Below are 27,208 nucleotides of genomic sequence, written 5' to 3'. Positions count from 1 at the left end.
TGAGTGAGCAGTACACTGTGTGATGATCTCAGAGACTTAAAAAAAAATCAATCTGCCCCCCCAAAACTCTTGATGCTTCAAATTCCACAATAAGAACTTCATTCTTGGCTTAAGCCAGTGTTTATCTCTTACTAAAACTCTTCACATTAACTGATAATACTTCTTTATACTTTACTTTGAATAAATATAGCAGAACTTTTCTTCAGAGAAGTTTGGGGTTGGTGGGAAAAGAGAGGGTATAATGGGTAGATTAGTGAATAAGATTTGAAGGAAGAATTTTCTGCATAATTTCCATGTGTTCATGGTGGGTACTTCTGTGTATGTATTTAATTCCAAGTTCTGAAAGAACCCAACATTTTCAGCTCATTGGCTACCGAATGTGGCCACAGGAAATTTAAGCACTACATCCAATATCATAACCTCCTAGAATTTTTTACTTGAATAATTATGAGGTCAACATGGTAAGAAATAATTCAGATATTACCTATATAACACTTAAATAAATGAGAGAGAACCATAAATGAGAGAGAACCATTTGTGTTGCAGTTCCCAACACTTCCAACAAAACAAAAGTTTTATTGTCCCATCCCTGATCTGAAATTCTGGAAAAATTCTTCTACTATATACACATTCATTAAGAAATAAATATTGACTTTCTCCTTTTTTATTTATGAAATACATTTAATATCCAACCAAAGCTTCTGAATAAACTGAGTTCATACCAGTCCAAACAAAAACAAAGTAATGGCATTTGCATTAGCCTGTGTGGCTAACTGCGTAAATAATGCACAGTGCTTATTAGGTCATTTGAAATACTGAAAATAACCCAAAGACTACTATTATATTCTACTGTCCTCATAGGGTTAAGAGTCCCATGTAGGAAAACACTTTCAACTTTCCATTTAACAGATGACATTATATGGCTTATGTAAAAGTACACAGTTCTTTTCAACCAGTTTCTTCAACTGCAACAGCAATAACTCGAACACACTACCATGTTACCTTTCCTTTTGCTGCAGATATTCAGGAACAATTAATTAATTTAAGAATGTCTCTAAAAAATAAAGGGAACAAATTCTAGCTGCAACCACATCAGAAAAACCTTCAGATATAATATAAACAATGTAAGAACTTATTTGAAGAAATAATCAGAGAAATCACAGTGAAAATACTGTTAAACACTAACTGAAAGAGTGTCAGTGCCCATTAGGCTGTTGGTGCAGAAGGGGGGAAGGGGTACGGATTAAGGTAAGGCGAGAGAGAAGGAGTCACAACAGAAAGACCTGAAGTCCAAAGAACTAATTATAAGCTACCTCAGTTCACTTATCCCAAGGAGCACATTCTAAAAATATGCCTGCAGTAGCTCCAGACTCTTGCTTATTCTCTAAGGGAGCAGAGCGTTAAGAGGCCTGAAAGAGATCCAGGATGAGTTTCAGTAGATCCAGTCTCAATAATATTTCTCTCCACCTGCTTGCTGATACGAAATTATTTTAACAGAGATAAGATGCTTTTATTTCATTAATACATAAATCTTAACATTAAAATGCTGACTGCAGGAAAATTCAATCAACAAATATGATCGACTGATAGTTGATCAGTTCCAAAATTAGAAGAGAAAAGAAGAGCACTGAAAACCTGAAAAGCACTGCTTGGAAAAAGAGGAAGCTGAGAAGGGTCAAACCTTGTAACACCTGCTATTTTGCACAGAACCTCCCTCACTACCATCTACAGAAGCTGAACTGCAAGGAAATTTAGTCATATGTGCATGTTAGTGGACAGAAATTTGGTTTTGCCTGTTCAGCATTCTATTCTGCACAGTTCCGGTGAGCTGACCAATCACAATACCTTGCTCCCCCAGGGACAGACCTGAGACTCAGACCTGGCCAGTCATCCCCTTGGCAGCAGGGACTGATATAGAGTAGGAACATGCCTAAGTAGAGCCAGAGTCCTTTTCTAGGACAAAGACATAGACGTTGACAGAATGCAGCACCAATAGAAAGATCTGCTGGTGTAGCCAGAGCCATATTCCCTTCTAAATGAGCTGGACAGTCTGCAGTAGACACGATAAAGCTAGCACACAGAGAAGCAGGGAGAAGCCAACAGAGAGATGCAAATATTGGGATGGTGTTGGATAACTGGCTCCAGTTCCTAAGGTCCTGGTCCCTGTAGCTCTTCCACTGTGTGAGCCACTTCAAAATATACTTCCCAGCTATGTGAGAATTCTTTAATGGCTTAAACTAATGTGAATTTGTGTTTGCTCACTAGAAGATGAAAGAGTATTAAGATTTCAAGGGTTTATGAAACATGGGCTTTTTAAAATCATGGACTTTGTTACGAAAGGACTTTTTAAAAGAGACTTCATTAAATCAGGGCATTACACTTGTGGGTAAAGAATGATGATGGCACCTCTTTAGATTTTTCTAGAAAACCTTAGTTAGCCTGGAGAAAAATATGTGATTAAAAAAAGTACTAATAACAGTTCTCATAAGAGAACCCCTTTGTATATGATAACAAACTCAATTACTGAAATCCAATAACTCAGTAAAAGAAATAGATTTTAAAAGTATTAATGAGTATACAAACATAAAGGTGACTTTTTACAATACTTACTTTAATTTCTGGTTGAAGCCAACTCTGTGTCTTTGTGTCAAATATGTGAACATCATTATGCCATCCCCAGAATATCTGCTCTTCCTAAAAAAGAGATTTTAAAAATATTTTTAAAAGCTTTTATAATTTTTAGATTAGTATTATAGTTTCACTGCACACTTACTGGTGAAATAATAGGCACTTTTGCAGAAATAGAGTTAAGTGTGACCATAGTCATAAAGCTAATGCATACACCAGGGTAACTACAGTCATAAAGCTAACGCATACACCAGTGTAACCACAGTCGTAAAGCTAATGCATATACCCGTGGCTCACAAAGTGTGGTCCCTAAGCCATAGCAACATCACCCGGCAACTTTCCTTCTCGTAGTATTGTTTGCATGAGTCATAACTTTGCTTGTTGACAATCTTCCACTTCTCTCAAAGGAATATCTCTTTTAAAATTGCAGAGAACAGAATGATATTTACATTTGGAAATCTCTTTTCCTAAAGTACAGGTTCAGAATTCCTAATCATTGCTGTTAGAAACTTTAGGGAACAATGATTCCTTTTTCCAAAAAATTCCAATCAATTCTACTTAACCAAGCACCTTGTTCTTATGCATCAAACTTATGCTCACTCTCTTGTCTTCTAGGAAGACGAAACTATTGGCAAGGCAAAGATTTAGCAGTTAGACTGTACTTAGCATCCTCTGCATTGCTGAAATCCTCTACCACTATTCTAGCTTACCTCTGTACCAGTTTTATGTTATATGTCAGGAATATAACATTCATTTTTGTCAGGACTTGTCAAACAAGTCAAATAAACTACATAATTTACTTAGTTTAGAATCTAAATGAAAAAATCTACCTGTACACCATAAACTTTAGGACATGATCATTAGCCTAACTGTACTAAAGGAGGAAAAAATGAGAGATTTCACTGATGAGTAGACATAATTAATGGGAAGTTATATTACTAAAAATTATCAGTAATACTGTAAGTAGCAAAACTTTAAAGATATTTCATTTTAAAAACTCAAAAACCATGTAAACCATTTTTAACACTTAAAAACCATTCAGTTTTATTAATTAGCATGTATTAATTTCACACATAGTCCAAATAAAGACTATGGAGAATTTTTAAATACCTATATACAAAGAGATATACATGAAATGTACATATACCTTTATATTAATAATGTACAATAATAATACATGCTACTAGAAGGTAAAACTGAAGACTTACTGTGTATCTTGGTGGTGAGATCAATGGTTTTTAAAGTTATCTTTTAAAAGATTTCATTTTTATAAGTCATGAGTTCTTTCCTTAATAATAATTTATTCTCTAACCAGTAAGAATAAATAGAAAAAGTAATATGACTACCAACTTACTCACTCTCATACAGAAGCCAGACTGAGCTATGAATAGTTCTGGTGGACGTACCTAAAAGGAGGTGTATGTCAGCAACAGCCACTGCGGTTACCTAAGAACAAAGTTTTTCCAAGTTGTGCTAAAGCCACTAGTTTTCCAACAGAAGCAGCTATAAGTGATTAATGGCATCAGAAAAGACATTACTCTGCCAGTAGCCATGAAGGCTGATATAATTAGGTGAGAGAACTTCCTGCAACTGAATCCAAATTCAAAAGAGAGAAAATACAATTTTTTTCATAATATCAATTACAGCAAATTAAAATGAGAAAAACTGGGTTCATTATTTCTGGAGACTGTAACGTGACACTAACTTAGAGGAAAATGTAAACAGGGATTACTCTCTTACCCAAGACGCATCATGAACATCAAAACAATCTTGGAGTTCATTGTGTCTCCTACACCCATAGCCACCAAAATATATTAATCTGAAAAACAAAACAAAGCACACACTTTAGGAGTTCTATTTTCAGTCTGTTCACAGAAAGTTGGAAGACATCATTTCCCTCACAACCTAAACAAGCCATATAAACTACAAAACCATAGTTTAAAAAAAAAATCAAAGAGCTATGAGACCTAAATGAACTAATTCCAGAAAGTGATAAGCTCGCAGTAGGAGAGAAGAGGCCCATGGCTGCTTTCATACCTGATGTAACAGCAGGAGGAGAAAGAATCCAGCACAGATTGGGTTTGTAAAAGAAGCCACCCAAAATTTTAACAGGCACATGTAGGCTGGCATAGCAAATTAGAATCTTAAGAAACTCAGCCACAGAGGGAGCTTGAACCTACTGAACAACTTTTTCACATAGTCTTCAGGGAGGGCTCAGGGTCAGTCACCAACAGCTGGAAGCAGAGAAGAGCTGAGCAACTCTCCTTGAGGCAATCTGAGCTATCAACTCTAAAGTTTGGGATCTGGGCAGGAGATCTGACAGAAACACCTCAGAGGCATGCCAAGCCGTTACAGCACACAGGGTGGCTGCCCTCAAAAGGCCAGGCGGGGAGGGGCAGTGCTGAAAGAGATCTCTCAAGGTACAGAAAGCATAAAGTGGGATTGGAGAGCAAAGAGAACTCCCTAGCAACACAAGTAGGCTATGAAACAAGGAGAGATCTCCCACAGTTCTGAGAAGTAGGTACTCAGCTGTGAAGCACTGTTCAAAATCTCTAGACAATCTCTAGTGCTCAAACATGGGGCTGTAGCAAAGGAAAGTCTTGGTCCAGCATCAGAACATTTGAAGCCAGTGGTTAAACTGAATCAAACTAAAGCTGCAACAAAGCCCAGACACAGATCAACTATAGATTAGACTGACTTAAATCCCACTCTAGCAACCTGAAAAAGGAAAAAAAGGGCATGTCCTTTTCTGGAAAGAAATATTGTTTATTCCCAACTTCACTGTTCTTTCATACAGAATGTCTATCAAATGATGAAGAAATTACAAGGTATAAGAAAAGGCAAAAAAAGTGACCCATGATCAAGAGAGGAAAGAGTCAATATAAGCTGACTCCAAGGTGGCCCAGATATTAGAATTATTAGACATGGCCTTTAAAATAACTATGGTAGAAATAGTAACAGACCAGTTTGTCAAAGGTGGACAATGTGCAGGAAGAACTAGGTAATTTTGGCAGAGACATGGAACCATGAAAAAGAGTGAAATGAAAATGCAAAAAATTGGAAAATAAGATGTCAGAAATAAAGAAATTCATTAGATGGTCATAACAGGAAACTGGACATAGCAATGGAAAAGATCCGTGAACTTGAAGATAAGTCAACTGGTAAAAAAAAGTATCCAAATTAAAACAAAGAGAATGAAAGAGTCGGGGGCAGGGAAGGGAGCCCAAGCTCTGTATAACAATATCATATGATCTAATGTGCATATAATAGGAGTCCCAGAAGGAAAAGAGACAAATAACTGGGTAGAAGAAATATTTGTTAATTAATAAGAACTTCCTAAAACTGAAGAAAGATATATATCCACCAACCCCAGAAGCTCAGCACACTCCAAGCTGGATAAATACAAATAAGTGAATTTCTCACCAGAAAAATGGAGGCCAAAAGGCAATGTAATAAAGTCATTAAAGTGCTGAAAGAAAAAAAAAAATCTGTCAACCCAATGAGTGAAAAACATCACAAGGGAAATTAGAAATTACCTTGAAATGACTGAAAATGCAAACAGAATAAAACAAAACTTATGGAATACTGTGAAGGTGGTGCTCAGAGGGAATCTTATAGCTATAAATGCCCACAAATTTAAAAAGAAAGATCTCATATCAATAATATAACCATACACATCAAGGAACTAGAAAGAGAAGCAAACTAAACCCATAGATAATAGAAGGAAATAATAAAAATTACAGGGGAAATAAGCAAAATAGTGAATAGAAAAACAATAGAGAGAAACAACAAAACCAAAAGTTGGGTCTTTGAAAATATCAACAAAATTGACAAATCTTTAGCTAGGTTGACTAAAAAAAAAGTAGAGAAAACTCAAATTACTAAAATTAGGAGTGACAGAGGGGACATTGAAACTAGAGACTAGTTTCAACTAGAGAAAGCCCGCACGCAGCAACGAAGACCCAACACAGCCAAAAATAACAGACAGAAATTAAAAGTATCATAAGAGAATACCAAAAAACTGCATACCAACAGACTGTATAAACTAGATGAAATAGAAAAATTCCTGGAAAGACACACACTTCCAAAAGGGGCTCATGAAGAAATAAAAAATCTGAATAAACATATAATAAGTAAAGAGGCTGAATCAGTAATCCTAAAACCTCCCAACAAAGAAAAGCCCAGGACCAGATGGCTTCAGTGGTGAATTCTATCAAATATTTCAAGAAGAATTAATACCAATCCTTCTCAAACATTTAAAAATACTGAGAAGGAGGGAACACTTCCTAACTCATTCAATGAGGCCAGCATTATCCTGAAACTGAAGCCAGACAAAAATACAACAAGAAAACTGCATATATCTGATAAGGGTTTACTATCCAGAATATGTAAAGAATTCCTACAACTCAATAACAAAAAGATAAAACAATCCAATTTTTTAAAAATGGGCAAAGGACTAGAATAGATATTTCTCCAAAGAAGATATACAAATGGCCAACAAGCCCAGGAAAAGATGGTCAACATCATTAGTCACTGGGGAAACACAAATCAAAACCACAATGGATATCACTTCACACCCATTACAATGGCAATTATAAAACAAACAAATAAACAAACAAAAAACAAAAGAAAATAGCAAGAGTTGGTGAGAATGTAGAAAATTGGAACCTTTATAGTGGGAATATAACATGGCATTGTTACTGTGGAAAACAGTTTGGTTCTCCTCAAAATGTTGAACGTAGGAGCTTCCCTGGTGGCGCAGTGGTTAAGAATCCACCTGCCAATGCAGGGGACACAGGTTCGAGCCCTGGTCCAGGAAGATCCCACATGTGTCAGAGCAACTAAGCCCATGCGCCACAACTACTGAGCCTGCGCTTTAGAGCCCATGAGCCACAACGACTGAAGCCCACACACCTAGAGCCTGTGCTCCACAACAAGAGAAGCCACCACAACACGAACCCCTCACACCACAACGAAGAGTAGCCCCTGCTCGCCACAACTAGAGAAAGCCCGCACGCAGCAATGAAGACCCAACACAGCCAAAAATAAATAAATAAAAAATAAATTAAATTAACTTAAAAAAAATGTTGACCATAGAATTACCACATAATCCACCTAAAAGAATCAGAACAAGAAGAACAAACAAGACCCAAAGTCAGCAGAAGGAAAGAAATAATAAATATCAGAGAAGAAATAAATAAAATAGAGATTTAAAAAACTAATAGAAAAGATCAATGAAAGTAAGAGCTGGTTCTTTGTAAAGATATACAAAATTGAAAAATTTTTAGTCAGACTCATCAATAAAGAAAGAGAGAAGACCCAAATAAATAAAATCAGAAATAAAAGAGAAGTTACAACCAATACCACAGAAATACAAATCATAAGAGATTACTATGAACAATTATAAGCCAAAAAAATGAACAACCTAGACCTGGATAAACTCCTAGAAACATACAATCTCCCAAGACTGAATGAGGAAGAAATAGAAAATCTGAACAAACTGACTACTAGCAATAAAATTGATCAGTAATCAAAAATACTCCCAAAAAACAAAAGTCCAGGACCAGATGGCTTCACAAATGAATTCTATCATACCTTCAAAGAAGATTTAACACCTATCCTTCTCAAACTATTCCAAAAAAATTGAAGAGGAGAGAAAGTTTCCAAACCCATTCTACAAGGCCAGCATTACCTTGATACCAAAATCAGAAAAAGACACTACAAAAAAAGAAACTTACAGGTTAATATCCCTGGTGAACATAGATACACAAATCTTCAACAAAACACTAGCAAACTGGATTCAACAATACGTTAAAAGGATCATACACAATGATCAAGTGGGATTTATCCCAGGAATGCAAGGATGGTTCAGTATCCACAAATCAATCAACATGACACACCACATTAACAAAATGAAGGATAAAAATCATGCAATGAACTCAATAGCTACAGAAAAAGCATTTGACAAAATCCAACAACGATTCATGACAAAAACTCTCAACAAAGTGGGTAGAGAAGGAACACACATCAACAATAAAGGCCATTTTTGACAAACACACAGCAAACATCATAGTCAATGGTGAAAAGCTGAAAGCATTTCCTCTAAGATCAGGAACAATACAAGGATGCCCCCTTTTTTACTTAACATAATATTGGAAGTCCTAGCCACAGCAATCAGAGAAGAAAAAGAAATAAAAAGCATCCAAATTGGAAGGGAAGGAATAAAACTGTCACTATTTGCAGATGACATGATTGTATATATAGAATACTCTAAAGAGTCCACCAAAAAACTATAAAAACTAATAAATGAATTCAATAAATTTACAGGACACAAAATTAATAGACATAAATCGGTTGTATTTCTATACACTAATAATGGACTATCAGAGACAGAAATCAAGGAAATAATTCCATTTACAATTGCATCAAAACGAATAAAATACCTAGGAATAAATTTAACCAAAAAGGTGAAAGACCTGTACTCTGAAAACTATAAGGCACTGATGAAAGATATTTATGATGACATGAATAAATGGAAAGATATTTCATGTTCATGGATTGGAAGAATTAATATTGTTAAAATGTTCATACTACCCAAAGCAATCTACAGATTCAATGCAATCCTTATCAAAATACTGATGGCATTTTTTTCACAGAGCTAGAACAAATAATCCTAAAATTTTTATGGAACCACAAAAGACTCTAAATAGCCAAAATAATCTTGAGAAAGAAGAACAAATCTAAATGTATCATGGTTCCTGGTTTCAAACTATACTACAAAGCTACAGTAATAAAAAAAAGTAAGGTACTGGTACAAAAATAGACACATAGATCAATGAAACAGAATAGAGAGCCCAGAAGTAAACCCATGCACATATGCTCAGTTAATCTACAACATAAGAATATACAACAACAACAACAACAAAAAAGAATATACAACAGAGAAAAGACAGTCTCTTCAATAAGTGATGTTGGGAAAACTTACAGCTATTTATAAAAGAATGAAACTAGACCATTTTCTCATACCATATACAAAAATAAACTCAAAATGCATTAAAGACTTAAGCATAAGACTTGATACTATAAAACCCCTAGAAGAAAACTTAGGCAGTACACTCTTTGAAATCAGCCTTAGCAATATTTTTTTGGATCTGTCTCCTCTGGCAAGGGCAACAAAAGCAAAAATAAGCAAATGGGACCACAACAAACTAAAAAGCTTTTGCACAGCAAAAGAAACCATCAATAAAACAAAAAGGCAACCTACTGAATGGGAGAAGATATTTGCAAATGATATGTCCACTAGGGGCTAATATACAAAATATATAAAGAACTCAAACAACTCAGCATCAGTTAAAAAAAACCAACCCAGTTAAAAAATGGGGAAAAGACCTAAATAGACATTTTTCCAAAGAACACATACAGATGTCCAACAGGCACATGAAAAGATGCTCAGTACCACTAATTGTCAGGGAAATGCAAACCCAAACCACAATGAGATGTCACCTTACACCTGTCAGAATGGCTATTATCAAAAGGACAAGAAATAACAAGTGTTGGCACAGATGTGGAGAAAAGGAAACCTTCATGCATTGTTGGTGGGAATGTAAATTGATACAAGCACTATAGAAAACAGTATGGAGGTTCCTCAAAAAATTAAAAATAGAACTACCATACTATCCAGCAATGCCGCTCCTATTTAACTAAATAACATGAAAACACTTATTCAAAAAGATATATACACCCAATGTTCATTGCAGCATTAATTACAATAGCCAAGATATGGAAGCAACCTGTGTCCATCAACAGATGAATGGATAAAGAAGATGTGGTGTGTCTGTATGTACACACACACACACACACACACACACACACACACACAGAGAGAAATATTACTCAGCCATAAAAAGGAATGAAATTTTGCCATTTGTGATAGCATGGATGGACTCAGAGGATATTATGCTAAGTGAAATAAATCAGAGAAAAACAAATACTGCATGTTTTCACTTATGTGTACAATGTAAAAATCAAAACAAAGAACAAATATGAAAAAACAGATACAGAGAACGAACTAGTGGTTGCTAGAGGGGAAGGGTGGCGGATGGGTGAAATAGTGAAGGGATGAAGAGGTACAAACCAACAGTTATAAAATTTAAAAACTAAATAATAAAAGATAAACTTGGATTCATATCTCATACCATTCACAGGTTTTTACTGGTTCTTTTTTTTTGGCTATGCCACACGGCTTGCAGGATCTTAGTTCCCCGACCAGGGATCAAACCCATGCCCTCAGCAGTGAAAGTGTGGAGTCCTAACCACTGGACCTCCAGGGAATCCCTCCCATGTTTTTAAAAATAACAAAAGTACTAGAGGAAAATATGTGAGAATTAGTTTATAATCTTGGAGTGGAAAAAACCTTTGCAATTGACTCAAAGTCAAGAAGCCAGAAAAGAAATTATTGATAAATTTACCTAAATAACAGATTTAAGAAGCTGTTTAATACATGCAAAACACACTTTATGCAAAGTCAAAAGATAAATGACAACCTGGAAAAAATATTTTCATGTCACAGTCAAACACTAATCTCTTTATACATAAATAACTCCTAGAAGTCAAGATTATAAATGCCAACAATCAAATAAAAAATAATTAGCAAAGGATTTATTTTTCAGTTCAGAGAAAAAGAAATAAAAATTGTCCTTAAATATATGAAAATTAAAATAAGACTGAGGCATCACATCTCACCTATCAATTTGGCCAAAAACATCTAAGTTTGCCTGCAAATTCTTGGCAAGGCTGTGGACAAAGAGGCACTCCATTACTGACAACACAAAACAGTACAACTTTATTGGAGAGAAAGCTGGCAAAATCCAATGTTATGGATTGAATTGTGTCCCCCACAAAATCCATATATAGAAGTCCTAATCCCCTGTATTTAGAATGTGACATTATTGGCTACTCAAAGCAGAGTACTAATGGTTATCAATTTGTAGGGTCAGAGAAAGCAACAACAGCATAATCATAGTTGGTTTCTATTTAAATCTGATTAATCCACAATTCAAAGGTTTAAGATTTTCCTTTCCAAATTCTCATATTCTAGAGAGTATTTTGATCTATGTACCTTTTCATGACCAGGATAATCTTATTCCTTACCCTGTGGAATTCTGATATGCTTTTTGAGAATTATAAAATATTTTGTCAAATTTTAATGTCTGCCTTTTGTATTCAAAATATAAATGTGTATTATTTAAACTGATTGTTTTTTAAAACTTAACACCCTCCATCTTAATTATTATAAGTGCCCCCTGCAGTTTAAAGAGATTTTTTAAAATAAACTGAATATTGAATAAAGCAGAGTAGGAATTACTGCAATTAAGAAGGCAAAACAGTTATATTTTCTAGAAATAAAAACATAAAAATAGTAAAAGAAGAATGTGACCTTATTTAGAGACAGGGTCCTTATAGAGGCAATCAAGTTAAAATGAAGTCATGAGGGTAGGTCCTAATCCAATATGACTGGTATTCTTACAAAAAGGGAAAATTTGGAGACAGACAAGCACACAGAGAGAATGCTATGTGACTATGAAGGCAGAGATCAGAGTGTTGCTTCAACACACCAAAGGTTGCCAACAAATCACCAGAAGCTGGGGACAGGCATAAAACAGATTCTTTCTCAAAACCAAGAGAATGAACCAACCCTGCTGACACCTTGATCTCAGACTTCTAGCCTCCAGAACTATGAGACAATACATTTCTGTTGTTTAAATTATTCAGTTTATAGAAATCTGTTACAGCAACCCTAGCAAAATAAACATTTATCACAATTACAAATGTACTACCCTTTGACCAGAAATCAAATTCTGGAATTTTATCCAACAAATAGATCTGCAATCATATGTATATATACACAAAGATATTCATTTAATCTAAGTGTTGTGCCATCTATATGGGAAAGGTTAAATAAACTTGGTATATCCACACAGGAGAATACTATGCAGCTGTAAAAACAAAAACAAAATCAAGCTTTCTAACTAGAGATACAGAAAGATGAAAGTTCCCCATGGTATACTGTTGACTAAAAGAAGTCCAGTGGTTAAGACACCGCGCTTCCAATGCAGGGGGTGCGGGTTAGATCCCTGGTCGGGGAACTACAATTCCCATATGCCGTGTGGCATGGCCCCCTCAAAAAAAAAAAAAGGGAGGCAGCAGGGTGCAGAATACTGTATGGAGTACACCGATATTTGTATAAGGAGGAGGAAGAGAAGAGCACGTACCTATGTATTTGCTTCTATCTGCATAAAGTCACAGGGATCGCAGTTGTTCCCAAACTTGCCTGCACTTGGAATCACCTGAGGAGTTTAAAAAAATCATACCCCCAGTGATCGCAATTTGATGAGTTCTGGGGTATCACCTGGGCTTCAGAGCTTTTAAAAGATCCCCAGATTATTTCTATGGCAGACAAGTTTGAGAACCACTGCTATAAAAATACAAAAGATATTAATAAAAGTAGCTAATTGTGCATGTGGAGGGTGGGAACAGGATGGATGGGGACAGGAGTGGGAGCCAGACTTTTCATTGTATCCTTTTTAATATGGTTTTGATTTTTGAACCATGTAACTGTATTAACGATTCAGAAAATTTTAAAAGTAACGAATTTTTAAAACGTAAATAGCTGCTTCCACTATGTTTACTCTTATGACCTGGCTCTTATCCAGGGTTCAAAACTGCCTTTAACATCAGTGTCAAAACAAGTTTGTAACTATCTTGAAAAAATTTTCAGACTTTCAAGTTTTCTCTATTTTGGTCACAAGCTGTAATCCTTACTTGAGTGCAGTTAATGAGATGGTCTTGCTGCATTACCTGTCTTTATATACCCAGCAGGAAAGTTTATCACGTGGTGTGGGTGGTTGACCTTCAAAGTTGGTGATTTTTTCCCAAACATAGGTTCCATCTCTTGTTCGCAAATTAACAAAATAAAGCTTTTAAAAGAGGAGAACACCATTAGCAGACAGGACATTGGAAAATTAAACATATGTCACAGGGATATGTGATCCAAAATTAATAATATCACTTTTTGACTTTTAAAAGGTAAAAATTTGAATTGTAGAGTTAATGAAAATGGGACTATGTTTTAGAAGCAAAAATGATAATATGAAAAATACTGAAATGGATCTTTTCCCATCATGCTCTTGCCCTATGAATATCAACTAAGTACGTAGTTAATTCTGAAGCAGAAAGACATGGCAGAAGAGAGGAGCATGATGCTGCATTTTCACCCTATCTTTAAAACCTTATCATCATAAGCTCAAGCTTTTCTACATATGTCTTCTTTGTAAAATACATTCGTAAACTTGTGAGATGAAGTGACACATTAAACATTACATTTTTCTGCGCTCCTGAATTGAAAAAAGAAATTACTCGATTGCTGTATCCTTTGTCATCATATCCTCCAAAAACGTATAGCTTTCCATTAAGGCAAGCACCGCAACTTCCTGACATGGAGGTAGGGAGTTCTCCTTCCATGAGGTGCATCGTCCTGCAGCAAGAATAACGTGGAATTCCATAACTTTCCAGAAAAGCAAATTAAAATTCTCTTTGAATTCCATGAGTACTTTTTCAATGAAAACTGTCACTGACAATTACAATTAAGATGTAGTGGTAGCCAATACTGTAAAAACTGTAATAAGATCCATGGTAAAGATTTTTCAACCTACTGGGGAAAAAAAAGTTACAAAATCTTCACATGTCATCAGAATTGGGAATTAGTTAGTTAGAAGAACAAAGCAAAGTCTTCAGAAACAGCCTTAGTCTTGAGAGGAATAGTAGAGGACAAAGAATGGAGAGAGGAAGCAAGTTGGGGAAAGAAACAGCCAGAGAGAATAAAGCATTGAAAGAAAAGGAAAGGGAGACAATATAATGTTGCAGCATGTTCTAAGTATGGTCTCAGACTCCCTGTGGGCTATGACAGCAGTTATAACAGATATTAAGACTGGACATTCTGCAATTTAAAGTTACTTACCACAACCCACTATCAATCTCATAGGTCCAAATCTCATCATTAGGCAAATATACTTCATTGTCTTCAATAGACTAAAAACACAGAATACATAAAATTATGTTTATTAGTTACAAAGTAACAACTAAATAGTTCCTCAGGATGGGAAAACTGCAATGGAAATAGTACAAAACACAAAACCATAAACAGCCTCAAAGATGACTTTTTCAACAGAAATAAAGATAGATCAAAAGAGAAGGGGAGGGGCTTCCCTGGTGGCGCAGTGGTTGAGAGTCCGCCTGCCAATGCAGGGGACACGGGTTCGTGCCCTGGTCTGGGAAGATCCCACATGCCGCGGAGCGGCTGGGCCCGCGAGCCGTGGCCACTGAGCCTGCGCGTCCAGAGCCTGTGCTCCGCAACGGGAGAGGCCACAACAGTGAGAGGCCGGCGTACCGCAAAAAAAAGAGAGAGAAGGGCAGGAGAGACATTTTCTAAGAGAAAGTGGGCAAACAATAAGGGTTAGAATACAAAATAGCAAGTACGTGAGTCTCAAGAGAAGACTCAGGGTAGTTAAACCTTACAAGGAATTTCAAGTAAGAGAAAATAGCAAAATAATAACATTACAGCAGAATACTGAAGAATGTGAAACCAGGAAGAAAAGGAGTATCAAAAAAGGGCAATATACTTTGGGTGAAGGGAAGGAGTTAAGAAAGGAAACTTAAAGTATAATTAAGAGCACTGTATCACATACCTTGATTCACTAAACATATTTTTTGAGTGCCTACTATGTGCAAGCATAGTGTTAGATATTCATTAAATATAGAATCTAAGGATCAAGATAAATTTAGCTAGTCAAAATGACAACTCAGAATCTGAATAATCTCTAAAGAAGCTGATAACATAAACAGAATAGTACATTCTGATATTTATGATGAAAAGAAAAATTAGAATAATAATTTTCTTTATGTTAAGTTTACAAACTTAGGGATTAAAACAAATCCTTACATAAATCTATCATGATTACTTAGAACCTATAAAATAACTCAAAAATAGCTAGTTGTAAAAGATGTCAGTTTAAGAATTTCTAAGACTATATGATGCATAAATTATTAACATGCTAAACAGAGTTAGCTAATTTCCTCATTGTTATGTTAGTTAAATTTTTAAAATAGTATCTTGGCTACCAGGTCTGTCTATGCCTCTGTCTGTCTCTCCCTCTCTCAAACACACTCTCTGTCTCACACGCACACTCTCTCTCTCACACACACACACACACAGCAGAAAACCATTATATTAATTCCAAGGAAACTTCCACTCATGTCTGACTGAGGAAACCATATGACATGGCTAAGTAAATAACTGTTAAGAAAGGGAGATTATAATTGCTTGATTCTAAAGTTTAATGGCATCAGGCTCTAGTAGTCTCACGCATGTACCATTACAACAGAAACAGTATGAAAATGGATTCTGTTACTATTCTGCTTAAGTCCCTTCAATGCTTCCCTGTTGCTCTCAGGATAGCCTAAAATCCTTATGATTCTGTGCTATATGGTACCTGCTATCCCTCCAAAGTTCTTCTTGCCTTTAGTCATTGTGCTCCAGCCTTCTTTCAGTTTCCTTCTTATTTTCTCAGCAATTTCACTCCTAAATTATCCCTTCTCTTCTACATCAAGTTTCCTTCTCTACCAGATCACTCCTATCAATACCTAAACATGCCTTAGTATAACTCATCTTTAAAAAAAAAACAAAACCCAACTCTCCCATAACTCTTTCTCTTATTTCTCTGCTCCCTTCACAACATAATTTCCATACTGAGTTAACTATAGTAGAAGTCTCCATTGCTTCACCTCTCATTAGTTCATCAGTCCAGACTAATCAATCCAGACTCATTCCACTAAAACTGCTTTTGTCAAGGTCACCCTAAAAAAAGAGAACTAGTGAACTGATTCATCCAGAAACATAGCCCAGAGAGATGGAATATATAAAAAAGAAGAGACATGGAGGAAGAGAGAGAAGAACTAAGTCTAATCAGAATTACATTAGGATGTAAAAGGGAGAATGAGGAAGAGGCAATATTTGAAGAGACAGAGCCTGAGAGTTTTGCAAAATTGTTGAAAGTCATCAATCCTGAGATCTAGGAAGTCCTAACAAGTTCCAAGCAGGGTAAATAAACAGAAATCCATACCTAGATACATCATAGTAAAACTGTATATCAGAGAAAAAGATACACTCTTAAAAGCTGCCGGAGAAAAGAAAGATCATCTTCAAATGAATGGCAACTAATGACTGACTTCTCATTAGCAACAACTCAAGAATAAATCATATTAGCCAATGTGCTTAATGAAAGTAACGGTCCACCTAGAATTCTATACTCAGTAAAAATATCTTTTAAGAACCGAGGTAAAATAAAGACATTTTCAAACAAAAACTGAGACAGCTGGTCAATAACAGACCCTCACTTTAAGAAATTCTAATAGATGTTGTACTTCTGGCAAAAGACAAATGATCAAAATTAAACATCTGAAATGCAACAAGCAATAGTGTGACAAGATACTGGTAAAGTGTGTGGGTAGATTTAAACATAAAAAAGGCTAAGCTTTTTCTGATGCCTAATTTAAGGCAGGGGCTGCAGGGAACAGGATAGGACTAACTAGAGAAGAGGGTGCTCAGATTTAAAAGCTTGTGAAGTATTTGAACCCTGTGGAAAGAAGTAAAATTATTAACTTGGAACTTTGTGAAGCATTCGTGCTGAAATAGAGTATCTACTAGATGACTAGAAATAAATCACCTAATTTCTATACAAGCAAAGAGAAAAAAATGGAAAGATAACAAAAAACTCAAAACATTTTCAAAATGACAAAGTTAAAGAAGGAGGAGGAGGAGAAATGAAGGGGGGCAAATATAAAACACATCTGATGAAAAAAGTGTATCAGAATTACTTTCAGTAGAAATAGGCTAAACTCTCTAGATATGTCAGACTAGATAAAAATAAAATCCAGCTATTTTCAGGTTATAAGACATATCTAAAATATAAAGATACACAAAGTTTCCATCAGAAGATATGCCATGCAAATACTAACCAAAAGAAAACTAGTGTAGCCATATTAACACCAGCAAAATAGATTTTAAGGCAAATAACATTACTACAGATAGAGGAGCATTACAAAATTATAAAATGTTCTATTAACCAGAAAGCTATAACAATTCTGAATTCATATACACCCAAAAAGGTAGCCTAAAGATATATATATAAAGTAAAATCTGATAGGATCATAAGGGGAAACTAACAAATCTACAGTTAGAGTGGGAGTTTTTAATTTTAATACCTGTTACAGTAATTGATAGAACAGGAAGTAAAATAATAAAAAAAGGATACAGGAGATTTGAACACAACTAGCAAGATTAATAAAATGCACACATATAAAACACTCCCGTGAAGTGTTTGTGTATATATATACATATACATGCACATATATGCACAGATATAATTAGAATATATATTCTTAATGAAAACAAAGAGTATATTTATGAAAACTGATTACATGCTAGTCCTTAAAGCAAGCCTCAACATATTCCAAAGGACTGGTATTAGATAAGTAGAGACCACACTCTCTGAATATTAACACAATTAAGTTAGACATTAATAACAGAAAGGTAACTATAAAAATAGCATATTGTTAGAAATTTAAATTATTTTCCTAAACAACTTATGGGTCAAATAATAAATAATCATGGAAAGTATAAAATATTAGAACTAAAATGACAAAATACTGCTTATCAAAACTTGAGGAATACAGCTAAAGAGGTACTTAGAAGAAAATGTATAGCTTTATATACTTACATTAAAGAATTAAAAAGTCTCAAAAAGAATGAGTTGAGCATCCAATGTCAGAAATTCAAGAAATAACAGCATAACAAACCCATAGAAAGTAGGAAGAAATAAGAAGGAGCAGATATTAATGAAAAAATTAAAAACACAACAGAGTGGATCAAGTAGACCAAAAATTGGTGTTTCTGAAGGCTGATAAACCTGTGGCAAGACTATTCAAGGTGGGTGGCGGGGAGGAAAGGAAGGCACCACTCGACAACTCTAGGAATGAAAAAGGGGCCATATCTATAGCTACTACAGAGAATAAATAGTATTATGAACAACTTGAGTTTATGCCAATAAATTTTAAAATCTAAATGAAATGGATAGACTCCTGGGGCTGGAGGTGGGAGTGAGGAAACTTGACTCAAGAAAAAAATGGAAAATGTGAATAATCCCAGAGCTTTAAATAGATTGAATCAGAGATTTAAAACCTCCTCCACAAAGCACCAAACCCAGATGGCTTTAAAGATGAGTTCTTACAAACACTCAAAGAACAAGTAATTCAATCTTCCAAAAAATCTATTCCAGAATATAAAAGAAGGAACACTACCCAATCCACTTTTGAACATAGATGTAAAATTGCTAAAAAAGTAATTAGTAAATAGGATCCAGTGATGTATAAAAAGGGTAATATATTACACTAACTTGTACTTAATCCAAGGAATGGAACATTGGTTTAATATTACAAATATTACTTATTTTTTATATAAGTCATCATATTAAGAGACCAAAGAAGAAAAAACAATTATCTCAGTATGATGCAAAAAAAATCACTCTTGAAAACTCAACATTCATAAATTGAAAATCGGGTAAAAGGGCATGTCATTAATTTGAAAAAGGCCATCTACAAACAAACAAACAAGCAAAACCCTAAAGCAATCATCAAACTTAATAGTTAATAGTTGAAAACAATCACTCTGAGATTAGGACCAAGAAAAATTGGCTTCTATTTAACACTGTACTTCAGGTCCACCAGTGTAGTAAAGAAAAGGAGATAAAAAGGAATAAAGATTGGGATGCAAGAAACAAAACTGTCATCATCTGTAGATTACATGCTTCTATATAGAAAATAAAAATATAATGAACAGATGAATTTTGAAAATTAATATAAGAAAGCTTGCCAGAAACAAAAGTATTCAAGTCAACTGCATTTCAAAACACCAGCAACAATCAAGAAATTTAATTTTTTTAAAGAAATTTAGTTTTTAAAAAACAATAAAAAATACAAAGAAGCCAAGAATAAACCCAACAAAAGATATACAAGATCCCTATGAAGATACTATAAAACTCTATTGAAAGACATCAAAAAGTCTGGCATAGAGAGACATACTATACACCTGGATTTGAAGTCTCAATTTCATAACATGTTTATCACCCTCAAATGATCTAAGATTGAGTACAGTAACATAAAATCTCAATATGGTACTTTATTTGACAATCTGATTCTAAAGTTTATACAAATGAGGAAGCACTGTGGAAAACGATTTAGCAGTTCTAAAAGTTGAATGTAGACTAACCATTTGACCCAGGAATCCCACTCCTAGGTACCCAAAAGAATAAAAAATAGGGGCTCAGATACTTGTATGCCAATATTCATATCAAGACTATTCACGATACACAAAAGGTGGCAACAACCCAAGTGTCCCAACAACAGATGAACGGATAAACAAAATGTGGTATATGCATACAGTGTAATCGTATTCACCATAAAAAGGAAGGAAGTTCTGATACATACTGCAACACAGCGAACCTTGAAAATATTATGCTAAATAAAATAAGCCAGACTCAAAAAGACAAATATTGTATGATTCCATTTATATGAAATATCTAGGAAAATGCAAATACATAAAGACAGAATGATTAGAAGTTAGCAGGGACTGGCGTAAGGAAGGAGGGAGAGTTTCTGTTTGGAGTAATGAAGAGTTTTGGAACTAGATAGTGGAAACACTGCACGACATTGTGAATGTAATTAATGCCACCGAACTGTACAGTCACCTGGTTAAGATGGCAAATTAAATGTTTTATATATTTTACTATTATTGAAAAATAGTAAAGAAAATTCATACAAAAGAACAAAAGGCCCTAAATAACCAAACTACTCCTGAAGAACAAGAACAAGATAGGGTGGGGATGGGGCTTTTACCACCCAACATTTAGACTTCTAGTAAAGCCACTGTAATTTAGATACTGAGGTTCTGTCACAAGAATAAATAAACAGACAAACTGCACAGAATAAAGAACTTAGAAACAGACCACACATACATGGAAACTTGATGTGTAACAGACTGAGTTTGCATGTTAGTAGGGAAAGAGGGGACTATTTAATATATGACACAAGAACAACTAGTTATCCATACTGAAAATATAATGAAATTGGATCCCTACCTTAAACCAACCAAATAAAAAATTCAGATTTAAGAAAAAAAGATTTAAACATGGAAGGCAAAACCAAAAATCATTTAGAAGACAATACAGGAGACTTTATGATCTCCATAATGGGAAAGATTTCTTAAGATGCAGAAAGCACAAAGCGTTAAGGAAAAGACTGAAATTACATTAAAATTTAAAACTTCTGTTGAACAAAGGATAATCACCAAGAAAGTGCAAAGATAAGCTACAAACTAAGAAGGCATATTCAACTCATACAACTATATAATTAAAGTATTCCTATAAATCAGTAAAAGACAACTCAATAGACAAATGAGCAAAAGACAGGAACCAGCATTTTTACAGAAGAGAAAACACAAATAGTTCATAAGGTTATGAAAATACATTCCACTGTAATCATGGAAAGTAAACAAAAACCACACTCACTGGATTGGCAAAAACTTTAAGGCCAGATGGCATCAAATGTTGTCAAGGATGTGGAGCAAGGAGGGGGCTGGTGGTAGTGTAGATTGATAACAAATATTTTGGCAACACTGACATTCCCAAGTAAATGTGGAGATGTGTGCACCAGGCAACCCAGCATTCCATTCCTTGGTATACGCCCTAGGGAGTGTACATGTCCTGTTGCGTGTATAACAGGAGATATATTACCGAGAATGCTCAGTGTAGCACTGCTTACAACCCAGAAAAACCCTGAAGCATTCAAATATTCATCCATAGTGGAATAGATAAGGAAATTGCCGTAAATTCACACAATAGAATATTATACAGGACACACATCAGATGAATGCATCCAGGGATGATTTTCAAAATATTTAATAACTAACCAAACAGAATAAACACCAAGTAAACACAGGTACAGCCATGCAAGTGCACACCAGCTGAATACAAGTAATGTGTGAATCTAAAAAACATCATGTTAACTAAAAGAATTAAGTCATGAAAGAAAACACATGCTCTGATTCAAAAACCAAATAATATATTGTTTAGAGACAGATGCATGTGTGATAAAACTATAAAGAAAATAGTGATTAATAAGAAATCAAGATAGTGGTACCCTGTGAGGGTGGGAGGAAAAATATAATCAGTGAAGGATAAACAGGGGGCTTCTAAGGTACTGATTCTAGCTGATTTTTTAATCTGGAAGTTAAACACGACAGTTACTTTACATACTCTTTTGTACATACGTTTCAAATTTTTAAATTAAAGAATAAAACTTTAAGAAAGTAATATTAGGTAGCTCACGGAATCATCAGGGAAGCTGGAGAACCAGCCTCTGATCTATGTAGAGAGGAGCAAGGCCTGAAACCCTTCCAGAGAACCAGTCTGATGCACGAACTGCCCCAGCCACTGGTGAGCATCACACTGCAGCTTGTAGCACTGCCTTTTGCCAGGGACCTTATCTTCCTACAACTTCTACTGCTCGCTAAGAATCCTCTTCAGGTCCTGACTTTTACAGGTTTATTCCTGAGCCCAAATCTAGCACACATACATCTAACAAACAGCATCCAAGTTACTTGCTCACAACCTAGCTGCAAGGGAAGCTGAAAAATACCTGGCACTCAGGTTCTTTTATATGGGGCACCTACCATGAGCTATGCCCAATTCTGGACACTGGAGACACAATAGGGAACAAAACCCACTTCTTTATAGAATATACATTCTATGAAGGTAGGTAGGAGGTACTCAGACAACTAAAATAAATACTCCAACAAGACTCGCTTAGTGGGGAACACTACAAGAGGAAGGGGGTTCAAATGCTGGGCATCTAAAAAGAATAAATGTCTTCCACATAATATGGATGGTCTGTGTCACCATCTATGAATATATAAAGTGAACTATTAAGTTAAAGAAATACACACTTAAGGATTTGAATACACATTGCTAAATTTCTCTTCAGAAAAGGTTACCAGTGCATGAGTAATTCATTTCCCCATGCTCTTCTCAAAAATTCTTTTTAATATTTGCAAATTGGAAAAGAAAAAATTCATTATTTTCAGCTGGGTTTCTTTGATTCATATTCTATTTTTATTTCTTCTTTTGTAAACTGTTGTGCATATCCATTGCTCATTTTTCAAGGGAAATATTCATTTTTAATTTTACAGGACCTTTGTCTATCATAAATGTTGCAAATACCTCCCCCAGTTTGTCATTTGCCTTCTTACTTTATGGTGTTTAAAAAGCACAGATTTTAATTTTTTAAAACTTTGATCTTGACTGCTCTAAGATGATTAAACAATTTTCACTTACATTAAAAAAATTTTTGGTCTACCAATCCTTTTCCCTTATAGTTTTTTCCCAATTCAGTTTTTCTTTTCCCAACTCAAGATTTTACAAGAGTCACATATTTTCTTTGGTATCATATAGCTTAACTTCTCTACATTTGTCAATCCTAAAACTCCACTATCATTTTCCTCCAGCTGTCCCAGGACCATTTATTGAATAAGCAATTGTTTTTCCAGAATTGAAATGCTACCTTTTATATACAAAATACTCTTATATGCTTGGCTGTTTATGTTATTTCTTCTCCGTTCCATCATGCTTTCTCAGCGTGCATCAGGACCACTGATTTAAAAGTATCATAATATGTTTTAATATCTGGTAGTATAAACCTTCATTCTTTTCAGACATTTTCTAAATTGATTCTTCTTCCCTTTAAGTCCTATTCAAAACAGAAATATATAGTTAAACAGATTCAGCTGCTAGCTTCTATAAGGAAAAGTTTAGGGCAAAATGTATTAATATCAATTGTGTTAGGGAAATAAAACTGTTCATACAATTAAACAGTAAAGAAAGCATATCATCTGTAAGGATGCTAAAACCCTGTGCTTCTCCTCCAAAATTTGGAAAAAACTACTCACAAGTTTTAAATGCTCCTAGTTGCAATACTAAAGTTTGTATGAATTTCAGTAATGTGGAAAGGATATGGAAGAACTAGGAGCGAGAGAATATTCTGGCACCAATTAGAATTTACCACTTACTTTTTTCAGCTTTGCTGCTCTTACCTCTAGAGGTAGGGCTGTTTTCAGATACAAAGTCCTTTAGAAAATGCTCAACGATAGGGTAATAAGTAATTTAGACAGATATATGTTAGCCATTCAAGTTTTAGGATATACATTTGTCAATTTTAACACACATTGTGTTAATGAGGAGGAAAATTGTGCTTGGAACATACAATCTGGAATCATCTGACCATTATTCTTTACTGCTGACTACTGGATTACCTCCAGATTCCAGGGTCTTTTCGCTGTTCAGAAGGATCTGAATAAAACAACTGTGGGAAGGATTCTATTTTTTCTCACGATATGCCATGTCTTCTTTTCTGCCTCCTACTCTCCCTTTCCTTCCGCTTATGCCTTAGACATATTTTAAGCGCTGACAATCCCTGGAATTTAAAAAGTAGTAGACTTGATCTAAATCTGTGTGGTACTTTCCAGGGTGGCTCATACAGCATTTACTCATTGGATCAATCAGTAGTAGGAAGTATTTGTATTCACTGACTGCCACCTGAAGACCTGAAATCTTATCAATTACACAATTTTCAAGATTAAAATGAGATATAAAAAATTCAGACATTTCAGTTATGGGCTCAACAGAAATCTATACTGTCACAAGATATAAGATATTACAGATTACTATTTTAAGTGAGATTTTTTTTTCATTTAACTTTTACAATATTAAGAACCAATATAGCAGATGAAGTTTGACACCTGTACATCTTCAAGTGGCAGAGCTCAAAAACAATCAAAATATTTCTTCTGCAAAAACCATCATTATATATAGACTACTTTTTCATCAAGAACAAATGGTGGAAATATTAGACCTTAAGAGAGCATAGTCACCTAATTTATGTTTATCATAGAAAAAATAGCCTTTGGAAATCCAATATACCTATGTTGGAATCTGCTGCCCTTGAGGTCAAACGGTCATTCAAATTATTTACTCTTACTGATTCATCTTCCTTATTTTTAAAATGGGGACATTACTTACCTTACAAGATACGGTAAGGATTATACAAGATTAGGGATATGAGATTTCCTAGCACATGCCACGTATAGTAGGCACTCAAATGTGAGCTCTGATTTTCTCATCCTGATACTGAATCAAATTAAAAATAAACACACAAACAAAACAACAACAAAAACCAACTTGGATCTGAGAATCATTTAACATATACAGTATGTTCTTTATTTCAGTGAGCGATTCAGTCATGTTACATCTGTCACATAATAGCATCGAGTCAGTCAGGAAAATGTAGGTTCTACATCCAGTAGAACTCCAGATGGCTCGCTTTTCTTTTTTTTAATCTGTAAACTAAAGGGGTTGTTTTCCATCTTTAAAATCCTTGATTCTATTATCCTACGATTATAGAGACAAAACAAATACACATACTCAAACCTCCACTGTAGTGAGAATTTTAAAGCATAATACTCCTAAGTATATTGTTGCTAATACAAGTCTGTTTTGAGACTCGAAAAAATTTCGTAATTACCCCTTGGTAAAGGAATGCCACTAAAAATTACTTAGAAACACTTAAATGTTTCAGTGATTTCGATATTTCGGATCGCGCCGCGGGCATAAGTAAATATTTACAAAATAATATAGCACGGCATCCTCGGTGGGCTTTTTTGAGTCTGCGCAAGCAGTTAAAAATGATCATCAATCGCGCAGTAACCGACTGAGTGCTGGGTAAGCCGGGTTATCGGCCAGCTGCGAGGACCGGGGGAACTGGAGAGTGGGAAGAGCCCCGGACTGGGGTTTGAAGGCTAGTTTCCTAGTGGAAGCAACGGCGGCGCGGCGTCAAGCCCTGGCGCGGCGGGAGAGCGGCCGATGGCGGAGGGCCGGGCGGGGCGCGGGGGGCACCGGGCGCGCCGGCCTGGTCCGCGGACCGGCCCCCGCGTAGGGGCCGGGTGTGGGCGGGTGCTCGGCGGCCACTCTGGCCGAGAAGCCGGGCGGGCTCCCGGCGCGAGTCCGCCCCGTCCCGCCTCTTCCCCTTACCACGTAGCCCCCCCACACGTAGAGGAAGTTTCCGTCCACCACTGCGCAGTGGCCGCTGCGCTCCTCGGCCACGCAGAACAGCTGGGAGTCCGCCATCCGCGCCGTCGCTGGGTCCAGCCGCTCTGCGCGATGCAGCCCCCTGCCCACGGAGCGGCCTTTCCTCCCGCCCGGCTCCTCCACGCACGAACGGAACGCGTCGAGGGTCGAGATTGGTGGGAAGGCGGCACCAGTGCGGCTGCGCCGTGCCGAAGCCCGCCCGGGAAGCCGAGCCTGGGGCGGCGTCGCCAGTTAGGGATGCTTGAGGTCTGAGTGGGCAGGGAGGTGCCTTGGCTTCTCCGCAACCCTGCCACCCACTGATTTCGTGCCACTTGCGATTGTGTTGTGTGGGCGGAACAACCTGTGTACCTTATGCAGTGGCTCAATGGATGGACTTCTGGTCCATGGGCTTGATGCTGCTGTGACTTAAATCAATATGTTAATACATTAATGCTTTGTGAGGGTTTGCCTTTTCCATTCAACCTCTAGCAGAGATAGTTATCCAGAGAGAGAGAGAGAGAGAGGACGTTAAATATATATGTATATATACATGTATATACATGTAGAGAAATAACTGAGGACATGGAAGGAGACGTGACCCATGAGTCTCCCCGGCAAGCTGGGTGCGTGCGAAAAAGCCAGAACTGCAAGCAGTCCTGAGTGCTTTGGGCACTGATCCATGAAATGTCTTCAGTATAATCAGAATAATGGGAACACAAGGAAATGTCCTTGTGCTGCTTTTGCGTTCAAGGACGAAGCACGGCATGTTCTTAAGAAAGCCCATTGTTTATTGTATAATCAGTAAAAGCATATCTGGCTGCTTTGGTATTTCTGGACTGTTAAGAAAACAAGTCTTAAGATGTAAACTTAGATAATGCTTAAATAAAAGTCACCACAGCAGGACGAGACGGCGCTGTTATTGGCTGAGAGAGCAGCAGCCCTCTACTGTTGTGTTTCTGCACAATTCATCTCGCGTGATGAGCTTGCTTTCAGCCCTGACATAAGAAACTACAACATATACATACATATATATATATATATATATATATATATATACAATTAAGAATTTTCTAAAACGTATGCCAGCAAACTACGGCCCTGCAGGCCAAATCTTTCTGCTGCCTGCTTTTGTAGCACCCACAAGCTAAGAACAGTTCAACATTTTTGAATGGTTGAAAAAAATTCAAAGAAGAATGATATTACTCATGAAAATGATAGAAATCCAAATTTCAGCATCTGTACATAAAGTTTTATTGCCACACAACCACCCTCATTCGTTTAAGTATTGTCTATGG

The 27,208-nt window shown here is 36.0% G+C and overlaps 1 protein-coding gene across 7 annotated transcripts in view; it reads right to left on the bottom strand.

Annotated features, from left to right (window-relative positions):
• Nucleotides 1-26,924, bottom strand: part of KLHDC1 (kelch domain containing 1) — a 55,134-nt gene extending 28,210 nt beyond the window's left edge. For 3 of the 7 annotated variants that reach the window (XR_004348701.1, XR_004348702.1, XM_032624575.1), the window contains exons 1-6: nucleotides 25,878-26,924; nucleotides 14,645-14,715; nucleotides 14,044-14,161; nucleotides 13,486-13,604; nucleotides 4,369-4,447; nucleotides 2,611-2,694 (exon numbers count right to left, since the gene is read on the bottom strand). Coding sequence is in view for 4 of the 7 variants with exons in the window: in XM_032624575.1 (XP_032480466.1) it covers nucleotides 2,611-2,694; nucleotides 4,369-4,447; nucleotides 13,486-13,604; nucleotides 14,044-14,161; nucleotides 14,645-14,715; nucleotides 25,878-25,973 (567 nt within the window). In the remaining 3 variants the exon portion in view is untranslated. Of the gene's footprint in view, nucleotides 1-2,610; nucleotides 2,695-4,368; nucleotides 4,448-13,485; nucleotides 13,605-14,043; nucleotides 14,162-14,644; nucleotides 14,716-23,355; nucleotides 24,396-25,877 lie in introns of those variants that run through there. The other 4 variants (XR_004348703.1, XM_032624577.1, XM_032624578.1 and 1 more) reach the window with 4 other exon arrangements.
• Between the last annotated feature and the right edge of the window lie 284 nt (nucleotides 26,925-27,208).

The sequence above is a fragment of the Phocoena sinus genome, chromosome 2, assembly GCF_008692025.1.
Source record: "Phocoena sinus isolate mPhoSin1 chromosome 2, mPhoSin1.pri, whole genome shotgun sequence".
Lineage (NCBI taxonomy): Eukaryota > Metazoa > Chordata > Mammalia > Artiodactyla > Phocoenidae > Phocoena > Phocoena sinus.
Note: the sequence above shows the minus strand (reverse complement) of the source record. Positions and strands in the feature narration are given on the sequence as shown.